The sequence below is a fragment of the Polyodon spathula genome, chromosome 13, assembly GCF_017654505.1.
Source record: "Polyodon spathula isolate WHYD16114869_AA chromosome 13, ASM1765450v1, whole genome shotgun sequence".
Lineage (NCBI taxonomy): Eukaryota > Metazoa > Chordata > Actinopteri > Acipenseriformes > Polyodontidae > Polyodon > Polyodon spathula.
In genome coordinates this window covers 8,816,529-8,841,555 of record NC_054546.1, presented here as the reverse complement: position 1 = coordinate 8,841,555, position 25,027 = coordinate 8,816,529, and the positions used below count along the sequence as shown (strand labels likewise).

The 25,027-nt window shown below is 39.5% G+C and overlaps 2 protein-coding genes across 3 annotated transcripts in view; one reads left to right on the top strand and one right to left on the bottom strand.

The window, feature by feature from the left end:
- The window catches only part of LOC121325803 (protrudin-like), a 47,034-nt gene extending 35,603 nt beyond the window's left edge, over positions 1 to 11,431 (top strand). The window contains exons 14-15 of one of the 2 annotated variants that reach the window (XM_041268857.1): positions 10,723 to 10,785; positions 11,044 to 11,431. In XM_041268857.1, coding sequence (XP_041124791.1) covers positions 10,723 to 10,763 — 41 coding nt within the window. In that variant the 3' untranslated portion in view covers positions 10,764 to 10,785; positions 11,044 to 11,431. Of the gene's footprint in view, positions 1 to 10,722 lie in introns of both variants that reach the window. The other variant, XM_041268856.1, reaches the window with a different exon arrangement.
- LOC121325805 (secreted frizzled-related protein 5-like) lies at positions 4,897 to 23,813 on the bottom strand. The gene is made up of 3 exons (XM_041268860.1): positions 22,852 to 23,813; positions 14,272 to 14,349; positions 4,897 to 5,241 (listed from the first exon to the last, which is right to left on the bottom strand). The coding sequence occupies exons 1-3, from the start codon at positions 23,381 to 23,383 to the stop codon at positions 4,913 to 4,915; spliced, it is 939 nt and encodes a 312-aa protein (XP_041124794.1). The 5' UTR covers positions 23,384 to 23,813; the 3' UTR covers positions 4,897 to 4,912.
- Between the last annotated feature and the right edge of the window lie 1,214 nt (positions 23,814 to 25,027).

Genomic DNA, 25,027 nt, shown 5'->3' with positions numbered 1-25,027 from the left:
CAGATTTGGGGTATTGGGAAAGTGCCAATTTTTTGGATTATGATTGTCAGTTAAGGATTTTGTCTATACCTCTACGTATTCTCTTTAGGAAGACACCCCCCTTAGGTGACTGTGTTTCAGCTTAGAGGCTTACTATTATAAGTAGGGGGAAAGCCTCCCAAATTTCTTGTGCCTCAGTCCTACTAATCACTATAGAAGCAACAGGAAGCCCAATGGTACTCATTTGGCCCATCCTGCAGAAAATATGAAGAGCAGATAGAAATGCTTTCTCCTTGGGTGTGGACAGTGAAGTTGAGGAATCCGGTCAAGAGACAGAAGAAAGGAGAATTGACAATATCCTGAAACCAGTGTGCAGAGCTCTCTGTATTCTGCACAATAGGGGGTGGGGGCAGCACAAAGCCCATTTCCGAGCCAATCAGTGTCCTTGCAAAGCATCTTTAATAAGCTAAACATTGGAGAGAGAGCAAGATAAGAGATGACATGTGGCATTCAGACACCAGGCACTAACCAGACAGGGGAGGCAATGGTGTGTAGTCCTACTGAAGCTCTCTCACCCTGCTACTGTACTTCTTATTCACTTTACTCTTATTTAATCTATTTGTATTTATGGATGTTTAAAGATTACATAGAGTATTGTGTGTCTACACAGCTCCAGGCCCAATCCTACAATTATTTTATTTAAAGCCTAAGATCTGTATGTTTTTGCATAGGCACACTTTGCCTGTGTGATTCTTTTCGGCTCATGTTTTTACCTGCATCAAAGCCTACACTTCTACTGAAAAGTGCTAAGTGGTTTTGTTAAGGCCCAGAGCAGCAACGCGTTGTCGGATGGAGTTTGTGTGGATCCAGGGAAATATTATAACTCCAGTCTCAAGCTAGGGTAAAGGAAACCTCTGGGGACCCTTGACGCTTGGCTGGCATGAGCTCTTTACAAGCTTTTTAGTTGGCCGTGGGGTTATCCCAGAGAGACCCACAGTCGTGAATGGGTGACAATTAGCATTGATTGACATTGACATCACAGATGGGGCTCTCAGCAGCTTACCGCTAACCTGCAACTCTCCCCTCGCCAGCACGGCTAACTGTTCATTACACTGAGTGATGACAGTGCCTAGAGAAAGAGTATTTTTTTCTCACAGCTGGAGGAACAGCCCAGCCTCTAATTATTGCTGCTTTTTATTTGATGATACTGTATTTATACAGGGATAGGCAGGCCCAGACCACAGAGGCCCTGCCACCTTGCTTGCACGGCTTAGTGAGCAAACATGTAGAACCAATTATATAAACTCTGCAAAAGGCAGACTAATATGAGGGATTCAGTGTCATTTTGTGCAGGTACACTTACAGTACATTTACAGTATTTAATGAAGTACCACTCAAAAGGGTCATTTTGCAATATTTATCTGTCCATCACAGTGTACCATTTACAATAAAGTGTTTACTAAATGCTTGCAGGATTGTATAAGAGATCAGTAATATCAAAAGAAACTAAGGCAAGTCAGGCAAACATTTTTGACAAAGTCAATACAAAAGAAAGCCTGGTCTTCCTTAACATAATGAATATCGTTATCAAATCATTTTCAAATAAATTCCATGGAGTGACCCAAAGATATGTATCTAAATTGCTTAAACTATTTGCTAATAATTGTTTATTCAATATTTGTTGTTAGCTTTCGCCACTTTGTGTAATTTGGCTTTGGTTACGTTTGCAAGTCCAACTGTCCCCCTTCTTCAGTGCAGGTGGTCTCCGCATAAGAATATATAAAAGTTTACAAACGAGAGGAGGCCATTTGACCCATCTTGCTCGTTTGGTTGTTAGTAGCTTATTGATCCCAGAATCTCATCAAGCAGCTTCTTGAAGGATCCCAGGGTGTCTGCTTCAACAGCATTACTGGGGAGTTGGTTCCAGACCCTCAAAATTCTCTGTAAAAAAGTGCCTCCTATTTTCTGTTCTGAATGCCCTTTTGTCGAATCTCCATTTGTGACCCCTGGTCCTTGTTTCTTTTTTTCAGGTTGAAAAAGTCCCTTGGGTCGACATTGTCAATACCTTTTAGAATTTTGAATGCATCCTGCTTTGATGTTGACTTCTTGGCTTTATCCTTTCCAGTAATTTTGTCCACATGGTCTGTGTTGGCTTGATGTCTGGGGACTGTGAGAAATGCATACCTGCTTGTATATCCTTCCTTTGATCACAATACAGACTTGATTACCTTGGCTGTAGGTTATCTTTTCAGATAAGAATGCTTAATCCATTTACAAGTGGATGACAGAATGCAATTGCATAAGGTGTCTTTGAGCTGCTGTAAATATGTCATTGATAATGTGTACGGAGCCCATCTCCAAAGGGCGCCACTCACTCTCTGAACAAACTCTAAAACTCTACTCCCCTCATATAAACCAATAATCTCCAATTTGCTCTGATTTGCATTCTTTTTATACTATGTGTTACCTTTTTCATCCTCCCCCAAGTAAGCAAACTTCACTTAAATAATTACTAAAGAGCTTAAAAGGGAAGTAGGCGTAAATCATTTTGCATATACAAGCTGTTTAGTCGATGTAACACAGTATGAATTTCAACATAGTTTAGATTGTTGTATGTTTTGTTTTGTTGAAAAGCACAGTATTTGAAAAGTTGCAAATGTTCTTACATTTAAATACTTGCATAGTTGAACGATCAACGGCATCAAAGATAATTTTTTAAAATTTTATTTGTATCATTTGTGTCAGCTACTCATTGAATAAAGAATTTGTTTCTTATGTTTTAGGGCAGGGTTTCCCAATCCTGGTCCTGGGGACCCACTGCGTCTGCTGGTTTTCATTCCAACTGAGTTATTACTTACTCAATTAAACCCTAAATTGAACCGATAATTTACTTAATTAGACCTTTTTAGTTGTTTTCAGATGTTAAACAGTTGCAGAGTTCAAGTTACTTATAAAATATTATAGCTAACTTGATCCGAAAACAACTAATATATTGATTTATGTCCAGTATGGGGGAAGAAAAAAAAAAAAAAAAAAACTGTATTGAAATTGGTCTCCAAATGTTATGTGTTATAAAAAGGCCTGGTGACTCATAAACCCATCTTGAAAATATCAGTTCTGTATCCTGTAAAATGTTTCCAGTAAAACCTCCTGACTATAATCATCCTATGACTATAATAGTCCTCGCTTCACTTCATTACCAAATTATATCGTCTCTAAATGCAGGCTAATTTCCTCAGCCTGCTTTAGCTGCTATATTGAAGGCTGTGCTCTTATATAAGTTTATTGATAACACTGCAAGGTGCTTGATGCCAGAATGTGTGTTAGGATAGAGGCTTTGACACACTTTATAAATCCTTGACTGGGTGTAAAGAGGTGTGAGAGGAAAGCTCATTACATCAGTTTGGGCAACTTGGCCTGTGTCTAATTAAGCTGCTGTGACACTGCACTTGTTCCTGTCCCAGGGCTGCATCAGGAGCATTTGAAATGCCCTGAACGGCCATACAATGACCTCACACACAGACCCGCTGTGAGGGATTATTTGAGTGCTGCAGGCCACTGGGGGTGACTCTGTGGAAAGCATTTGAAATAGTTTTTGTGATTGAGAAAATGCTGTCATTTAATGTGACATTTATTGTGTGAAAACGGTGCATAGTACGCTATTAAAGACAAACAGCTTGGCATCTTCAGTGGAAAGTACATATGCTTTAAAGACAGAATGAGATTTTTTTTCTGTATAAAAATGTCAAGTTTATTTTATTTTTTCATGAAAAACACCTTTTTCAGTAACAATTCTACTTACAGGTTTATGGATCATTACAACATTTCAAAAGCTAAATTCTTCATTATTATAGCAGCATTGGATGCAGATGCTGACTGTAGAGTATTTATACCATACGTGATATTAAAAAAAAGAAGATCATTGTAAAGCACATCAACACAGAGATCCTTGGAACTAATTCAATGTGAGAACCCAGAGAGCAGTGAGTCCATTCTTTCCAGTAAAGGTCTCTGTGCATTCAGGGAAGGAGAGCAATGGAAGCCTTCCCTCCACTCTTACAAAGCAGAAAAGTCCTCCCTCTTGCTGCATTTATTCCTACCACAGTCCATCAATGAGGGCTGCTTTGTAGAACAGTCATAACAGTCATTTATCATTAAAAAGGTGTGTGCCGCCTGTAGTTGAATTGGGGAGGGGTTTAAGAGTACACAACAACATCAAAACCTTTGATTCATTTTCATTATCATTACTATTCTTATTTTTACAAGATATATTCTCTTTTATCTACAAAAGCTCTGCTCCTTCAGCATCAACCCTGGACTGGGGATCTCCGCAGAGGAAATCCCACTTTACTGTGATTGGTCTGTCCCCCATACCCAAAACATACACACACACGTACGCAAGCACGCAAACACACGCACACACGCACACGCATCTATACTTTGTTGCTCATGCATTCTCTTTCGTTCTCACTTCTCTTTCATGTATTTTTTTTAATTCTGGTGTTTACTCACCCACTGTCTCTGCCTCTCCCTGTCTCTGTCCTTCTTGTTCTCTCTTTCACTCTCTCGCTCTCATTCCCTTACACTCTCACTCGATTCAACTTTGCTAATCTCTCAATCCAAAGTTATATTTTTTTTCTGTAATAAAAAAAGGAGAGTTTAAAAAACTCCAGAACTGATTTTGTTGAAAAAATGATATATACTTGTTTTTATTTGAATCTGGAATAACAGAGTGACTACCATGAAGAATGTAAGGCCAATTTCCTTGTGATATAGTTATTCATATTACCAAAATGATCATTATCACATATTGTTAACATTAATATAATTATTAGGATTTGATAAAAGGAAACAAGCAAGTGTCAGGGTGTGCTTTGAAAGTGTTTGTTTCTTTATGGAAAAACATGTTCTCCTTGCCTGGCCTGTGTGGGGGTCACTGAAAGACAGTGTGGTAGGTGGGGCACTGCTGTGACTTCATGTACTTCACAGCAAATTTGAGCTCCTTGCTCTTCTTCTCCCACTTGTGGATGGACATGAGCAGCAGCTGCTGGTCCACCTTGCGGCCCATGATGAGGAAGTTGCTGTTCAGGTTGTCCAGTTGGTGGCAGGGGCAGTTGGCTCCGTTCTTGATGTAGAGCACCAGCTTCTTTAGGTCCTTCTTGCGCAGCACCCCCATCTTTAGCACCTTCTTCTTCTTCTGAGCCGCGATCAGCTTGCGGTCTCCCTTCTCCTTCTTCACCTCCTTGATCTTCATCTTCAGAGCTGGGGGAGACAGCGAGAGATGGAGGAAAGAGAGAGGATTATTAGAAACATACAGGCATACAGGCAGACATTTATAAGAAATCTTCTTTCTACTTACTACTAGCATCTGTCATACTCATGTCATAATAGATTTATTAAAGAAACATAGCGAACAATGTCACCAATATTTAGAATTTAGAACGTAACTCAAGAACAGGAAATCAGCCATGTAGGCAGAACAAAAAGTCATCAATTAATTCTGTTGTCAGGGAAGCAATGGAGGCAGGTGAGTTTATAAATGGAAATTGTATAAAAATGTGATACTGTACATTGAGTCTGGTTCTTTCATCCCTGGGCTAATTAGACCACAGCAGTGTCCCCTAACAAACATGAAGGAAAGAAGGCTTAAGGACTAGCCTGTCTAAACGATGAAGTGTTTTTAAACTTCCCAAGAGCAACATGAATCAGCAGTATAGAGCCAGTGCTTCCCATTCAGGGGATAGCTCTTCAGAGCTTGAAAAATGGAAACTTGAAAGAGGAGACTAATTAGGGAGTCAATGCTAGTCCCCCTGCTACCACACATTTTTGGGTGTGCCTAGCAGGCAGACACACCTCCATCAGATGCACTCTGTATAACTGTACAAGGAACATGATCCATAGCAAGGTGTTGGACACTCACAGTCTACTCATTCATTTTAGCTAACTCTGCCCGGAGACTCTTAGAAAGGATAGAACACTAGAACTGGCTTTTTAAAAAAAAATTAAGCATACTCAAAGGCACAGTTAGACCAGAGAACCTGGGTGCGAAAAGCCGTGAAAGTTTTTCAACAATCTTACAGCTGGTATTTATTCCCGTTTTAGACTGGGATTTTTTTTTCACAGCACACAGTGCCTGCCACCAGTGGCTGAAAGCTGGAATCATGATTTCTTCGAATGGGATTTATAACTGCTGGAATCATGATTTCTTCAAATGGGATTTATAACTGCTGGAATCATGATTTCTTTGAAGGGGATTTATAACTTCTTAAAGGGGAACAATTTCCCACTCACCAGTAATATCAGCCTTAAAGAACACCTTTATATTAACTATTGTAGTTTTTTTCTGTTTTTATTCACTTTCATTTTCTTTTTTCTAGTACTCTCCACCAATTTATCTACTAATCTGTCTCCCTGAAACACTCAACTAGAAGGGGTGTAATGATTGAGTGTGTATCGAGGAACCGGGCTGCTTTCTTTACATGATATATCGTATCGTAGCAGTATCATCCAAACGGTTCTTGAAGACTGTGTATTTTTTAGTTGGTATGGATACATACTCTCCCTGCCCCAATTAATTGTGTCTTTTAACGAAATGATCCATCATTAAATGTCCATTCGATGTTATTATGCATCACACAAGTAGCCAATCAGGACAATCCCATGTACATACAGTAGCACGGCCTGCATATTGTATCATGAGATTACTGTATTGCTACACCCCTGTCAACTAGTGCCCTTAGTGGATCTAAAGAAATGGAACTAAAGCGGTATTTCTTACATACACTGGGGGCAGAGTATTACAGGCAGACAGGATATTGGTTACTCTCCACCCCCCCTTCCATCACTCTCTCCCCCAGTTGGCTATGGGCGTTTCATTAACTGACTTATCCCCCCATCAAATCCAACCATAACATCTGCTGAGAGTCTTTATCAATTTAAAAAATGTTTGGAGTCTGGTCATAACATTTCATAGAAGTTTCAGGGCTGAAGCATGTTCCCTTTCAAAACACAAGGCCTGGAACTGAGCTGTTGACCAGAGCTCTAGCCAGCTGGCTGGGACCAGAGTGCACACACATTACTTTAGCTGTGCTATACCAACACTGGGACTGGAGTGCACACACATTACTTTAACTGTACTATACCAACACTGGGACTGGAGTGCACACACATTACTTTAACTGTACTATACCAACACTGGGATCGAACTTCGACATCACTACCTGCTGTTACACTGCATTACAACTAAAGCTGTAGTGCACACAGTCTGCAGTTTTTTTAATAATTTACTGCACTTCACTTTTTCAATTTTGTGTTTTACCACACTATATTGGCACCTCAGAAATCCAACGTGCTTCCAGGTGGTTAGTTATGAGCAAATAAATGAAAAAGAACTATAAAGTCTAAAGCATTATCTTTAATAATATTTTAAATATAAGCTATGGGGTATTAGAGTTCTATAAAATAAAATATAAACCCTACAGTACCTTTTGTCAAATGTGACCCTAAAAATATTTTATCATATTAGTATTTATACAGTATTTGCCATTATTATTATTATTATTATTATTATTATTATTATTATTATTATTATTATTATTATTATTATTGTTGTTGTTGTTATTATACAGCGCCTAAAACGTTAATACATTTGTTTTGCAATTTAGTGTACACTGTGGTATAATACATAAATATGAATACATCTGAAATGTAGTATGTTTATTCACTAAACTAAACACATAAAGAATGTGACAGCTTTAGGTTTCAATGTCTAAATCTGATTGCAAAATTGACACGCTCTTGTTATAGTCCTTAAATAATTCAGTGGCCTTCAAACTGGGACAGATGAGAGAGTTTAGATCTGGTGACTTTTCCTCTCCACGTCAATGTTTTGGCTTGGGTGCCAATGCGGGTTTGGCCATTACTGCTCCTGAACCACTGAATTATACAACATGCAATCAAACAATATTGAAACGATTAAAACGTTTAAATGAAATGAACCAGAGTGACAGCTCAAGCACACTCAAGGCTGCAGAGCTGAAAGACTCATATTCGCAACATGAGCTTCTCAAGAGCAGCTGGATGTGCATTGAGGTTGGAGGCTAATCAATGTTCAGAAGTAAAAATGCTTTGCTGTCAGACTCCAAACTACCTCTGCATTCATTGTGGCGACTGGCAATCACAGCTTCAACACAAATTAACTGTAGGAAAAATATCGGACGTTTTCCACTTTTAAAAACGTGCGCATGGGAGCGAAACAAGCATGTGTGCGAGTGTGTCTGGGCACTGTCCCTGTGACAGTTTGAACCCGCTTCTTAAACAAGGGCCCTTTAACCAGGGTACACTGGGCTAGAGGGGGAGGACAGGTGAGGAAAAGACCTGTCAGTTTGAAAAAAACAGCATTTCCTTGGAAATGTTGTAAAATACACACAGCCATTAGCCTTTCCCTGGCATGTGAGTTAGGAGAGAGGGATCTCTCTCTCTCTCTCTTTCTCACACATACACACACACACACACATACTGGACCAGTACTGTTCCTTCCACAGGCTCACTGCCACCTGTTCCACCCCATGCCCAAATTACCAGCTTTACAATCAAGGGCACCTTTCAAGTCTAACTGGTCACATAGAAATAAAAGTTGTACCCTCTGTCAGAAAGAAAATGTGCACCCCTCTCAAATTATGAGTATAACATTTTAGTCTCTTAATTACACCACACATTGCTTAGTTAGAGAATACAAGGAGCAATAAGGGAGGACAACCTACTGTCTGTCTATCTGTATGTTGACAGGACAGGGCCTGCATTGTAGTTGCAGATTTAAATAAACTCACTCATCTTACTTAACTACAACCATTTAAAAACAAACATTTTATGTTTATTCATTTGCTGACTGTGATCCATTTCCAATGTGAACTGGAATGTACAAATACAATGTAGTCAGTTAATGAGCCCGAGGGTTTGGACGTTGAAGAAATCCATAAACATTCTCGACCTTTGCTCTTTTCCAAAGCTGACTGAACTGCCTGGTTTGTATCTAACACACAGCCTGTATATTTATACAGCATACCCTCCTTATAATTGTACTTTTAATTTCCACTTGGAACTGACTGGAAAGCAATGGCATTTCCATCAGAATTGAAGGTGTTTCATATCCTGTGTATCTGTGTATTGGGATGGCACTATTCCCAAGACGGAGAGGGTTCTGGAAGCTGTCAAGATAGCATTCTACTTCCGTGTAGTGTGGTCTAGACTAGTGATCCATGCAAATCAGCAGATTGTGGGCTGCAGTGTCATCCCTGTTGACCTCCCTCACTGACAGCCCAGTTCAGATGTCTAAAAGTAAACCCTCACATACCACTGGAAACAAGTTTATTCATCTCCGATTAATTTAATTGCAGGGGAAATATTCCTAAACTTTTGAACATAAACCAAGTCTACCTCTTCTACTGAGTTTCTTGTTTTAGGTGAACTTCTCACAACCCCCTAGATATAGCCATTGAAACATATATGTATCAGTATGCAGTACCACAGTGTCACCAATTGACTGATATTTACTGTGCTACTCTATATAATTAATGGATTATGTAAGAGTTCATCCCATCTCTACAACACCATACCCTTGATTCACATACAAAATGGCATTGCAGTTACATTCCATCAACTTGTTCACGAGAATGCTGAAAGAATGCATTTGTAAAAGGAGAAGGCTGATTAAAAAACCAGTGCTGATATGGAATGTTCTATTAACATACACACAGTGATGAATTTAAAACAATTTCATAAAACAAAATACCTGTTCAGTTCCATAGCTCTCGTGTGAAGAAAGGAGGTGGGTGATATAATCTTTGAAGCAAATCGGAACAGAATAAGCAGGTCATTTCCATTGAAAGAAAAAAACTTTTGAAGAGATTTCCATGCACTCCCGAATGGCACAGGAAAGAGCTTTCTTTTCACCCTTTTCCCCTCCCTGTGACAATAAAGAAATCCTAGAAGTGCACAGGAATATTGGGAAATCTGAATCAGAACTGTGCCTCTTGGTTCAGCCCTGGAACTTCACCCAGCAGCTTTCTCTTTGCAAAGCCTGGGATTCTAATGTAAACTGCGCCCTGCTGTCTAACTCATAGCCCGTCCACAAGCCTAGCCAGCTGCCAGGACCTGCACAGGAAAAATATCAAAGAGAACAATTTAGTGCTTGTCTATGTGTCTGTATATTTTTTCCAGAAAGCATATACAGAACAAGCATGTTACTAGTTACTGAGATTGTATGTCATTTCAACTGGTGGTCTTTTAGCACGTGTTACAAAGCAAATAAGAAACAACTTAGGTTCAGACAGAAGCAATTCAAGTAATGGCAAATTTCCTGCTAGTCTTTCTACTTGCAGGACATAGGGTCAAACTATTTGCGAGTGGAAACAGAATGAAAACTAGGCCCAAAGACGGATTGTTTTCCACATGCTCAGGAGGGCCAGGATTGAGTGCTTCTGCTGCCAGTTCTAACACATGGGCTGTCTGCCGAGCACCAAGAGCTATACTGTAACCCACGGAGAACGCCAGCTCTGGAGCGCTGCTTGACATCTGAAGTTTGAAAAGCTTGTAAAATCACTCTTACCGCCATTGACTTCCAAGCAAAACACATTAAAAGAATCTGACAAAGGGCTGAATATTCATTCTTTGTTATTTAATACAAGCTGCTTATTAGGAATCCACCATTTTAGATTCATATTTTCATATTTTTACTTTTTACAGGGTGCATTCCATTCCCGAGGTGTGGAAGCTTGGTTTCTTGATAATATGAAATGGACCCAGAAGGTAATAAAACTGACAACTCTATGCTTTGGAAACTGATGCCTTAATGTTTGGCCACAGGAATATTTGTTTAGGCCAAGCTCGCAGTCCCAGAGGCAATCTAATATATAGAGGGAGTTCCACTTAATAACAAGAATGCAAGCTCTTGTGAAATGGCATTATGGGGAAAATGGGAGCCATTACTATATAGCCGGTTCAGCTTTATAAAAAGGTTACCTTATAATGCGCTGTAGGTAACTTCAGTGCATTTTCCCTTCTTAGAACAACACTCTTACAAAAGGTTGAAAAGAAACCTGCGAAACGTCATTGAAAAGGACCTTATCTCTGTATAACTATTTTCTGAATGGCAGTGAGGGAGAGGTCATCTGCATCTGACCACTCTCCAGATTAACAATAGCCACAAGGCCGATTTCACTCCAGGTCTGTAACCTCTAATCACTGGATGACACTGTCTACAGCAGCATGATCATTAGATTACACTGCCTCAACTATAACAATAAGACAGAAGACAGAGAACCAGTCCTTAGTTACTGCTTGTGGTCCAATGTATATTATGATTTGTTTAACATTTGTGAAATGGACTGAAGTGGACATCATTTAGACAACAGACAACACCTGTAAAACTCAACTCTTCCCTTCTGGGCTATATATCCCTCTGCCTAATGCACTTTAACTTGCATTTATCTGTGCCCTATTTTACTGTATTTAATCCTGCACTTAACCCAATCTGTAGTATTTTGTATCTTGCTCTTAATTGTACTGTAATTCTTGATATGTATTTTTTGCATACGACTGTAAACTAGGGTAAGGGCATCTGCTAAGAAATAAATAAATAAATAAATAATAACTTCTTCTGCAAAAGTAGAATTAACTCGTTATTTATAAATTGGTTTAATCAAGTTTCTGGTATTTAGCGACAGGTGTGTGTGCGTGTGCGGGGTGGGGGGGTGGGGGGTTCTAACAATAAAATATAGGTAGAAACTTTAGCACCTTTTACTAATTAATTCAACCATCTATACATCTCTCCATAAGAGAGACTGAGGGAACTACAGTAGGATTTAAAGCCTGTGATCCCTTATGGAAGCTTACTGCAGTACTGTATACTATGGTAAAAGCATAGCAAAGTTTAGTGTAAATAACAGACATTAATGGAAACGTGCTGTAAATGCAGTAGTGATATAGTACTGTACACATCTAGAATGATAAACCTTTATGAAAGACAAACAGAGGTCAAAAGCACTTAAAAAGCAGAGAAACCTGATGTGACCCGGAGTCCTTGGTGAGTTACAGGATTAGGAAAACCTTGCCAGTGTTCCAGATCCTTACGTAATGGATTCCATCCTGACAGTCCTCCCAGCTCACACTCCATGAATCAATGTTATTTCATAATACTGCTGAACTGCCGCTCTCTCACCCCTAGCGGAGCGACTCTGCTCCTCACCTGGCCACACTATCAGAGCCTTGAAACCAAGGAAGCCAGCTCAGTGTTGCTACAAACAGAGATAAGGGGGCAGATATGGAGGTAGTCAGGAAGGCGCTGGGAAGACAAATTGACCCTTAAGCAAATACCATAAATCAAGTATGCAGTTATTGTGCCGTTTTTTACTTAAAGGAACACTGGCACACAACAATGTTTAATGTCACACTTAAATATAACCCACTGGTATTAGTTATAATTAAGTGTGACATTAAACATTACATACTACTAACTTCACATGTCCCAGTTCTATGGTATCGTTTCCAGAAGCATGTTTAAAGAAAGGGTTTTTAGAATGTGTTTTGATGAGTTCTGGAGATGTCCTTTCAAGTCAATAAAATATATAAAAATAACATAGGTCCTAAAACAATGCTGTATTTTTTAAATAAAATACATTCCTAATGTTTATGTAAGGGAAAGGCTTTTGTGCACCCCCTGTCTGTAGTGGACAGACATACAGCTCTCCAACAGCCCCCTGTGTAACAACCGACAGACAAACAAGCAAGCAAACAAACAACGTTTCTAATGTAGTCATTCTGTCACGAATCATGATATACTAGCCAGTTAAAATGAGGTCAAAGACACATGATACATGTGTGCCTGTGTGTATTATATGCCTAGATGGTGGTCCCATGAACAGGGGTGTATTCCAAACACACACACCCCTTTCAATTGATGTGGTTCTGAATACCATCCAGCTGAACTCTAAATACTTTGTCATTTACATTTGAGGGTTTATTGTGCAGCCTCTCTAACAGACATCTGTCTCTCCGAGGTCTCAAGCACACTTGTAAAAAAGACTCTTTGATAAATAGACGTTGATAAATAAAAACATGGATATTTACACATTGTGTTTTAGTGTGATTGCAATTCAGTTTTACAAGCTGTTTTTTTCTTACAATCATACTCATGTAGCCTATCCTAGTAAAAGAACCCTTGGGCTGCAGGATGCAGGATCAATGTTAGAGTAGATTATGGACTAAATTTATGGCACAATGAAGTGATGATGTTGCCATAAACCTGCAGTTTATTACATGTATTATTCATGCAATTTAATCTTATGCCAGCACCGTGCCAACCTGAACAACCCCTGCCATTCAGTCCAGAGCCTCACTCTAGCAGTTCACTAATAGGCCAAAATATGTGTGATAGTTTTATGCTGTGGACTGGATCTTACTGTATAATTAAGGAAGAGGGGTAGCATTTTTGTTTATACACTTAATGTCCTGACCTTGATTTACAGTAGCTTCGCTATATGCTTCAAGTTCTCATCTGCTTGTGGGTTTTGTGCCTTATTGTTGGTTTAGGTGGCTGCATGCTGACCTTTGCCTTCAGCTTTCCAATATAATACAATAGTATAGTTACAATACTAGTAGTGGGCTGACTACTGTAATTAAGAGGAGCACTGACACCATTGTTGTTAAGAATGCTAGTTTTGTGGAGTTTCGTTTTTTCACACAGTTCATCATTTGCAAATTATACAATTCTCACCAGATTCTCGCAAGGTGTCAGATCTGGGAACCCTTGCTGTGGACTAATGACCACTTCACTTGTCCATTAGGTTAAAGGCAGGGAAGGTGAATTAATTCACTAGCACCCACACATCCTCTAGAAGCCTGTAACCCAGCCCATCCAGCATACCTCTCCAGCATCCCATACCGACTGGGGGAATGTTCTACTTCTCTATTACTAACATGTGGTTTCACAAATGGGAGTGCATCCATCAATTTGACTGGCTGTCATTTTTTGGTATGTGTCAATCTGCCTGCATGCCTAGCAGTGTCTGTTTGCCTGTTTGCCTTCATCTTCTTGCCTGTCTTCCATCTATATCTGTCTAACTATCTGTGTGTCTGTGATGTAATTCATCCAGAACTTGGACAAACGATTCATCTCATGCTGTAAGAGAGATAGAGGGAGATATATGGGGTTAGATGGCACATTTGGGTAGGCCAGAGGCAGGGAAAATGGGTTGTTTTTAACCTGGGTTACAGGGCTGAACTCGGGGGACTCACCAAAGTCGCTGGCACAGAAATGTTCCATGATGGTGTCGGCCTTCAGCTCGTTGTCACATGGAGGGCAAACTTTGAAGGCTGCAAACCAAAAAGAGATGAGGAAGAACGGTTATTTCAGGTTTATTTTAATAACACTATGTAACACAATTTTTGTTCCTGGGTAGTAAGTGTTATTTCCTAATTGCTTATGCCTAAAAAGTATAGAAAATGGCTATTATTCCCCACAAACTTTGCTTTTGTGACCAGGACAGTGATATTTCAAAATATCACTATTTCCAATGGGAAAATGGACAAATGTGTGTCTTTTCATATTTACAGTATAATTGTAAATTTCGAAAAACTACTCACTTCTAAATCTGTTGTAGTCATCTTTGTATTACTTTAGTATAAATACATGTTAATTTGGATTCATATGTATGTTTTTTTTCTGACTTTATGTGAACGAAAAGACACACATTTGTCCATTTTCCCATTGGAAATAGTAATATTTTGAAATATCACTGTCCTGGTCACAAAAGCAAAGTTTGTGGGGAATAATAGCCATTTTCTATACTTTTGAGGCATAAGCAATTAGGAAATAACACTTACTACCCAGGAACAAAAAAAAAAAAAAAAAATTTTATTTTAATTTTATATATTTTTCACTAATATTATGCTTTCATTTTTTGAGTTGGGGTGTCTCCTAGATCACAAACCTTTGTTTTTATTGAAATAGAGTGATTAGAACCAGTAGAAAATTTATTTGGGGGTTACCTATTTATTACCAGAACAAATTCTACTGGTAATAAGGAGCCCCAAAAAGAATGCTGCCAGTAGTTTAAAATCAGGGCTGAAAAAAGAGAAATACTTATATTTTATTGACTTTAAGTTTAAATAGAATGAAATGGGTGGTTATATTAGTAATTTGTTTTGTGTAGCTACTGGCAGCAGTGCTAAAGGAAAGGACATGCCATTTCTGAGGAGACTTTATATGACAAAACAAATAAATTAACAACAGATGCCATAAGAAATGTTAACAGCTTGAAGGTAAAATTCTTAGTATTTCCTAATAAAAATGTACAATACTAAGACCCACTTAGATACTGTAGAAGGCTGTCCATTGCTATTACACAAAAGCTGAATTTTGTAAGCTTCACATCTATAAATGCAGCCCAAAAAATAAGAATGTGCTATAAAAAAGGCCATTTAACTACTGTTCAAAGGAAGAAAATAGTAAGCTGAACTAATAAAAAATGAAATGTGGTACCATTTCATGTGTGCTGTGAAATATAAAGCAATAAAGCAACAAAGCCCCCGACTGCAGCATATTCACATTGTTTGCAGTCGTGTTCAGTTTCTGTTCACACAGGGTCTGGTCTTGTAGCTCCCAGAACCTCAATCCACCTGTGCACTTACAAAGAGTGCACTGCCTTGTGGGAGCATGCCCCCTAATGGCTTGGAATGGTATCACCCTGCAGTAGGCCTGGAGAGAGAGCACACTTATTGCTATGCACTCTGAAAGTCTGACGCTATTAGAGGTTAATCCACAGCTTTAAGTAAAAGGGGGAGAGGGGCTTTTTGGCAGCTGAAGATGTTGGATGGCCTTTCAATGAGACACTTTTTTCACAGCAAGATAAGGAATTATTAGTTATATTATTTGCAGGAATTGTGACATTTAAATCATTCCAGATTTTGGATGGGATCTTTGTCTGAATTTGGCTGCTTGCTACATTCATAAAAATGCCTTCAAGAAAGCTTCGTACACACAGTAAATCGAGTCTTATATGAAACATTGCTGCAGTTTAACTACATTCACCAACATGTTAGACTGTGTAATACAGTTTTTTTGTATTCATCAACAAGTAGTACAGATGTTTCCCATGGCAAACAATAATACAGCAGTTTCCTAGGCTTTTTCCATGTTTCTTTCATTGCTTTTCCACGCTTTCATTGTTATTAATTACACGTTCCTATATTTTTACCATGGGATACCACAGTTAAATGTCATATGAGTCAGAGTTTTTTCTTTTTTCTTTTTAATTATGTAAATTCTGTCACACCAAAATTGGCCCAATAAAGGTAACACAATTCAAAAACTGAGATAGTTTAATTAATATGCAATGACATATTATGCAGTTCCAGTGTGAGTCAGCAGCAGTTATAGTGCTGTGAAGCAATCAGCCAGCCCCAGTGCAGAGCTCTTAATTTCCACCATAGTAGTTGCTATTCCTAGCACAGTACTGCACTGTATAGTTCTCTTATCAAGAATATGATTTGAGTGCTGACTTGTGTTCGTCGCCGTGCTAAACTCTGATCCCTGTAACCCATAGCTTATCCAGCTAGGCCAATCCCACTCTGCCAGCTTGGGAAAAAGTCTTTGAGTAAATATGTAGCAGGGATAAGTCTCTCATTGCATACTGCAAAGTGTGACCTCCCCTCAGCAAACTGCGTACACTGCCAGCCCCAGACCCCCACCTACCATGAAGAATTAGGAAACAGGGATGCAAGGCCACGCTTCAGCAAAGTGCCAGTGGAAAGAACAATCTGGCAAAGCTAAATCAACCCCACTTCAAAGAGGCCAAAAATACTGATACAGTGTATCTAAAATACAGTGTTAGAGAATTCCACAGAATGGGAATACAATCCGATTCCAAAGATGTGATTTAGGTGCAAAGTATTGTGTGAAATTAAAGGGGTCTAGCTTGTGTGTGTGTGTGTGTTGGAAAGTCAATAGGTGCATGTATATAGCTGGGTGTGCAAGTGTGTGCTCAGCTTAGATAGAAAACCCTAAAAAGAGAAGCATTGACATGCTATAAGACTGCACCCCCATGTCATAGTTTTTAAGAGTTATTTTGTGGAGTCAGCAGACACAGTATTGCTACAAAAGGATAAGACTGACTCATATGCCATGGTTGTTTTAGTAGATAAAGGGTTAAAATAATTCTTTCCACAAAACATAAACCCCTTAAAGTGGAGGTGATTCGATTCACAAAGTTCAAATGGAATGCACTAGTGTGTATGGTTTTTCTGAGCATATCTTTAAAAGAGTGAATACAGTAAGTGTAAGTGTGTTCTTGGTTGTGAGTTGATGTGTCTTTGGGACTGGGGGTTAGTAGGAATTAAAACAAGTGAACACAGTTTTAGAGAATGGGAATTAAATAGAAAGCTAAAGCCGTTTGTGCTCAATTGGAATTCCCTTTTAGGAAATATTTAAGCCTAGAGGTCATGCCTGATGGCAATAAGTCATTCTCCAGATCAGCCAGTCGCAAACACAGGACTAACACTCCAGGGCTCATGCACAGAGCCACCTGCTGGTACAAAGAGGGGACTGGAGAAACTGCAAGCTACCTTATGTCAGCCTGCGCCTTGTTCTTGATTCAGCATTGTGTTTATGTTTTTGTGTGTCTACTGGAAGATCTACAAATTCCCTCTTTAATAAATGTTATACATTACCATATTCACTAAGTCTACTTTGGGTTGGGTTGCTTTAGCTCACAAAACTGACAGCACAGAATCCTGTGTTCAGGAAAGAAGAGCGCCTCTGTTAATTTAGCTGTCTGCTTCTCTGTTTATAGGGTGGGTATAGCATTCAAGTGTGTACCCGACAACTTGCACCGTTCACCGTGCCAGCCATCCCACCCTTCCCTTCAATATCAAGCAATTCAGTTTTCTTACAACATCAAAGCACAGTTTTATCAGCCCATCGCTGGATGCAGCAGCAAGGCAAAGATAATGAGAGATTAAAGTTTAGCAATGAAGCATGAGCCACAAGTACAACAAACCCCCTGCTTTAGAGCAGACCTCCCTGCCTCTTCAGCTCTGTCCTGAACTCTGACGCTGTCCCTGCAAAAACTGAAACAGCGTCTCCTATATGGAAAAGTGTCATCAGACTGTACAGTATTAAACTGGCAGTTCAAACCTGATATCTCAAATTACAATTACAATGAAGTCATAGTGCAGTTAAGCTTCTGCAGTCCAGATAAAATTCTGTTTCGTAACTGCACTTGCTTTACAGTAAAATCCCCAAAACTCTGAACTGCTATTAACTGTGCAGCTCCAATAACCGCAGAGCAACACTAGCTGCTGGCTTGCTTGTTTTGTAACTGTATAAACTGGCAGGCGAAAGCAAGCACCGTGTTGCTCTGTCAATTACCCAAGCTATTTTGTATTTTCCTCTTGGGGAAAAGTAGTTTAGCAGTAAAAGTCGTAAAAAATAAGCTTTTCTATGGCAAGGTTTACGAGACATAGAATTTCAACATACCAGAACTTTATAGTGTTTCATAAATATTTGTAGTATTTTTAAAATCTGCAGACCACCTATATATTGTAATATGTAAAGAAATTGTTATAAGCCATCCACTGAAGTAAATATATAAATGCAGATAGCCTCTTTGAAACATAGTTTTCTACTCTAGTTTGGTACAGATTTAAAAGGGCGTTTCTTTGCCTACGTTTGATGCGCTTATCATAATGTAGCAGTAGTATTTCAGTCTACGATCAGTGCAAAATACCGGGCACATTCTCCACATTGTGACACTCTCAGTATCCAGTTTTCGCACGGCAAGTAGTGTTGATCTAAATGTCAGCCAGCCCTTTTCCTGGAGAACCGGCACTCTCTGGCAAACACGAACTGTGTCCTGTCAGCATGTCGAGGTGTGGGTGCCAATTCCCAACCTGGGAAAAACATTTTACTTTCTGCCTCGACAGCACCTACTCATGTAACTCCGATATTAAACAGGTGCCTTGACCTTGAAAAACAATCAAGTTTAATGAAAAATAAACACTACTTAGGACTAAACTCCAAACCTACTTGGCAAATGGCTATTTTTTATAGCAGGTTTGGTGAAAGAGTTGAAAACACAATACAATATTTTGGAGGATCATTTTCTAGAACTAGTTTCTAATAATAAACAAACTGTCAGCTCACTAACCCACTCTGCCAGAGGCCTATTTCCACTGTAAAAATGAGTGATGCTAATCAATGGGTCAATATAAACATAATGCTGGGATTATTTACAGGATTAATATAAACTTACACAGCGACTTTGCTTTTTGCCCAACTGTGTTTTTTGTGTTTTGGTACAGTTGAAAGCAGGTGGCTTGAACTGTACTGCAGTTAAATTGAATGAGTTGAGATGATTAACAGGTATTCTTCTGCTGGTGTAATTCCTTTGGGACAACAGAAGTTTATAGTGGTTGTATATTATAATTATAATTATTGCTATGATTTTTCCTAAGAATACATAATTTGAAGTCTAGTCTGCCACAGAGCTGCACATAATACTTTTGGCTTTGTCACGGTATCCATCTTATGAACTTCACACATAACCCGTTTACATCCTTGCTACCTTAAGAGGATGGTAGTAGTAATAGACACATATACTAATCAAGAGGATTATCTATTGCTCAGCCCCTTACTTGTCACTGTGCACATTTGCAAACCTGTGTTATACTGTATATCATTGTTTTTCTAAAAGCATCTAGCTCTGGGTATGTCCACCTTGTGCCCACTCAGGTACTGAAAGTCATGCCAGCATTTCATATAAGTTTGGTGACTTATTTTTCCTGTTGAGTTCTTCCTCCAAATCTTTGTTTAAATGTGTTAAGTAAAGCACAGCGCTAGAGTCCTCATATTAACCTCTTCAAATGGAAACTATAATTTGCAATCCAGAAATATGTACAGCTATAGTTTGAAGAATCATAGTTTTCATTTTAGGTTTGAGAATGTCAGTAGCTAGATCAGAAAGTACAGTTGCTGTATTCATATATGCATTTTCTATCACTTTGCTATGGGGTTGTGAATTGCATTATTAACTGCTTAACAATAGAAAATGCTGCTGACAGATGGCCATCTTAAAGCACGTTTTAGGTCTCTGTTAAGGTCATTTAAATAGGCCGCAATACATTTAAACAAAACCTTGACCATTGTCAACAGTAATAACAAGCCTTGTATTCTTTTTTAAAGTACTGGTAATTTATAAGGGAGTTTATCTTTAAACTGCTAGGGTTAGAAACCACTTCAAATGACAAAGTGATTTCCCTGCAATAGCCTCTCTGACCTCTCTCGGCTCAGATCAGTGGAGCTCGTCTCACTGGAGCTCTTTCTGGGGTCATTGGCCTGACACTTATTTCAACCTTTCAGGGAACTCCTTGCACTTTTATTTTAATGAGGATTTATCAGATGGGAGGTGCTGGCAGTGAGCTGGGGTATCACAATGTGCTCTCCCTCCTGGTGCAACATGTTTGAAATTGTTCACAAAAGCAAGAGAAATTCAAAGTATCAAAAGAGCTCTGGTTTCTAACATGACTTAAATTTCTGTCAGTTCTAACAGGGTGAACTACAACATGACTTAAATTTCTGTCAGTTTTAACAAGGTGAACTCCTTCACAGACGCATAAACACACACACACATACACACACACACACACACACTCTGTACAGACACAACGCACACACATTCTGTGCAGACACAACACACACACATTCTGTACAGACACAACGCACACACATTCTGTACAGACAAAACACACACACACATTCTGTGTAGACACAACACACACACACATTCTGTGCAGATACAACGCACACAGGGCTTGCTGTATGGTAATCAATAATGATATATGCTACAACAACACTTTGCCCGAATTTGTTTAAATACTTTGAACTAATTTACATAAAGGGAAAGGTAACCTCAAGACGGCATTCCTTCAGGAGTTTTAATTAAGTTCTGTAAAGCAGTGACTCAAATCAAGTTTGAACAATGAAAAGTGTTTTTAAGAACATGTTACCCCCTCTTGTTGCCCCCGTGCTTCCCTATGGGTACTGACAGTGCTCTTTAGAGGGGTATTACAGTAGGTGTTGGAGGGGCAAGGAGAATATAATATTGTGTCCTCCACAGATGGCCGTTCAGAACTTTTCTTTACCATATTTATTTATTTAATATATTAGGATATGCACCCCCTGATATGTTGCATCATGTTTACAAGGATGCAGTCCTGGAAAAACAAAATAATAGCAAGGTCACAGTACAAGGTACACAATATTACAAGAACCTTAGCATTTACATTTCACTTGCAGAAGATTTTAAATGGAAACTTTAAAATATAGCATACAGTGTACTTAAACAGTATGATCAGGAAATGAACGAATTCACTTTGTTAATAAGTGTTGTTAATGTAAGGAGTTCCATCATTGCAATCACAAAATTGTTTGCTAAAAGCATTCGGTAAATATTTGGGAAGTACTGTGTTACTAAAAGTTAATGCACTTTGAAGTGTATGCACAATATCCTAAAGCAAAGCCAAGCGTTTTATTGTTGAGCAAAGAATTCCAGTAATTCATAACTAGCTACAGTTATGTGCTCAAAAGTTTGTCTTATGCAAACATAATTACATTACCAGTACGTAGATCAGAGGTTTTAGTGCTAATTTTTCAGCCTTATTGCCACACAATCATTAGTGTATATCATGTGTAGTTTTACATCGTGTTTAACTTTCGTTTACCTACATCCCACACAGCAGTCACCCAGAATCATTTCTAGCTGGTATGATATTAAAAAAAAAAAAACTAATTTGTAATTTCTTCTTTTCTATAGTGACAAAGTCTTTTAGAAGCAAGTACGACAGAGCAAGGTAAACATTTATTGTGCCTACAGCAAAAGTCCCTCATACAGCTATTAAAACTGGGCTCTCCCTTTTTACAGTCCCCAGATCAAACCATTTGTTAATCTGGGTCTCTCTTAAATGTTCTGATCCCTAGCCACTGCCCGTCTTCCCTCTACCCTGCATGTTAAATTCACTTCTGGAGCAAACAAGCAGTATAAATGACATTCTGAGGAGTGGATGTGGGTTAGAGGGGAGTTCACAGATTCACAGAATCACAGTACTGCACACTTTCTATTTTCTGTTGATTCATTTCCCCCTTTCATCTAAACAGAAATGATTGTGTTTTTTTGTTTTTTTTTGTTCTGCACTCTGGGTAACATTTTATGGTGTTGGGAGTTTAAAGGTTTGGGTTTCAGGCAGGCACTGTGTGAAGGTTAGCTCCCAGTCTCTCCTTTCCTCACAGGATCTCAAAGGGCTGTTTCTCTCTCTAGTCACGTTCAAGCTAACTAACTTTCTTCTGTCCCACTAATTAACGATCTCCAGTAATTGGCTCTCTACCTAACTGGCTAACTAACTTCCTAGCTAGATAAAAGAGCGAGCGAGCACATTCACAGCAGGGCTTGCCCCTTCCACATTCCAAATGTGATTTTTTTTTTTTTTTTTAATCAAAGAGGAGAATACATTTTTGTTTCTAAAAAAAGGGGGAATTCTTTCACGTTGAAAGCAGCTTTGTGCTTAAAACCCTTATGTGTGAGTTTGAATAAACTGGGGTCAGATGGAGCAACCAAGCCCATATAAAAAAGAACACCATTTCTTTATTTTATACCCCCACCTCATTAAAGGTTTTTAAACTCAAGCTGATCCTCAGATAACCAAAATGAAGTGAGTAGTTAACATGTAGCTTGGTGGACACATAGAGTCAGGGCAGACTGCCTGTCCTCTAAAGCTTCAAGAACCATTGCTGATGTGAACAGTAGTGAGAAGCTAAGATATTACCTGGGGTCTGAGTGGCCTGGTTGCCTGAGAACTGCATGGGGATGCACAGGTCATTGTCGATGGGGAATTTATGGCACTGGAGCATCTCAGGCCAGGGGAAGCCATAGGTTTCCATGACAGGGGCACAGCTGTCACGCACAGCCTCACAGAGCGAACGGCAGGGGTGGATGGGCCGGTCGAGGCAGACAGGGGCGAAGAGGGAGCAGAGGAAGACCTGCGTGTCTGCGTGACAGCGCTTGGACAGGAGTGGCACCCAGCTACCAGCCTGCTGCTTCACCTCGGGCATGGACTCGTGGTCCAGCAGGTTGGGCAGCCGCATCTTCTTGTAGCCCACATTATGGCAGAGCCTCAGATCAGCTGGGATGTCCACGCACTGTGGTTGCTTGGTGTAGAAACGCCCGCTCTGGAAGTTGTCTGATTGCCAGCTGTAGTAGTCGTGTTCTTCCACCGATGAAGCTGAGGTGAGAAAAATTAGTCCCAGTGCCAGTGCCATCACCTTAGTGGGTAGAGACCCGCTTCTGTGGAACTCCATCACTTGCTAGCTTTGAATCTCCAAAAGAATTAGATAGGAAAATAAAAGTGCAAGTAATAGAATAAATGAATCATATAATATTGTAGAAAAAAAAAGAATCCTTATATAGAAAATAAAAATTTCCTTCAGAACAAAAAGGTCCTCTTAGTTATTATTTATCCACCAAAAATAGAGGTTCTCTTTCTGCCTTCCAATGGTCTTCTCTTCTAGTTCTTGTTCTCTAGTCCTGGACTCAAGTGGCTCTGAGGGAAGTGAGTGAGGAAAGTCGCTCTGCACTTCTCTGTCCCTCAGAGGTGCACCTAGTGTTTAAGAGGCTGTGGATCACTGGGCTCTGCCAGCCTCCAGCCCACTTCACAAGCTTCGACTCCCAGCCCCCTGATTTCCCCTGCCACACAGGGGACAAGCCCCACCAATCACAGCCCGGGGTGGTCCTCACTCTCCAGCTAGACACTCCCCCTCCTACTGTGTCAATCACAGGAGAGCAGAAGAACTTGGCTGTGAAGGCATGCTGAAAAGAAACCCACACAGGCTTTCATAGCAAGGAAACTGTATACTGTGCTTGTGACTTTATCCCTCTCTCTCTCTCTTACTCTCCCTCACTCTTTGCTTTCTACTTATTTTCTAATTTTCTCCAGAGACTAAAAAATCAGCCAGTAAACCAATCAGTTATTCAGAGATTCATAAAGACTGTGTTGATGAATTATATCAAACTTGATATTAATAAATATATTTTAGACTTTACAAACCATCTGCAAAAAAAAAAAAAAAAAAAAAAAAAAAAAAAAGCATACCAATACATATCATATTTAAATAAATATCTTACTGAGTTCAGAGCCCTCTCAAACAGGACCAGTCATCTATGCTCCCCATACTGTGTGAACACTGGATTGGATCCCAACAGCAATGGTGTGACCCTGAGTGTCATTCTAACTAACCTGCTTCTCCAGGAGAGACACTGGAGGAGGGGCTGTGCTGGATTCACATACCTCAAGCTCACTGTGCTGTGTTAAAGGGCAATGGTCTAATCAATACCTCCTTGGCTGGAGACGCACATCTCCTTACTGCTCAGATAGTGTCAGTTTAGGCATTACTGGTTGATAAAACGTTTTAACCTTTGCACTTAATCAATAATTTGACCCTTAATCACCAGCACACTTTAATCTTTATGGCAGTCACGTGATTAACAACCCCTGTGGCAGGCTGGCTAGTGGAAAGAGGCCCAGAGACAGACTGCAGTTCAAAAATACTAATTTTATTATAAATAACACAAAATAAGCGTGCACAAGGGCAAAATAAAAATCTTTAAACACAAAAAGAAAGACAATAAAACAAAGCTTTCAAAATTAAGGTTTCCAGGCTGGGCGATGCCTTCACTGGATTCAAACTTTCCAAAAATACAAACAACCAACCAAAAAAAAACAACCTACTTCCTCAGCTCCCTCCTCCCCAAATGAGACGCAGAGGCCTCCTTTTATGTCAGGTGGCTGGGCACTGATTGATCGTTAATTAACCTAATCAACTAATCAACCCCAGCCAACTGAACATAATAAACCCAGGCAGGTATGGGGAAATTAACCCCATCCCTGCCAATTTAAAAAGGGCAGAGCTTTGCTCTGCCACAACCCCATTAAACTAAAAAGTGTT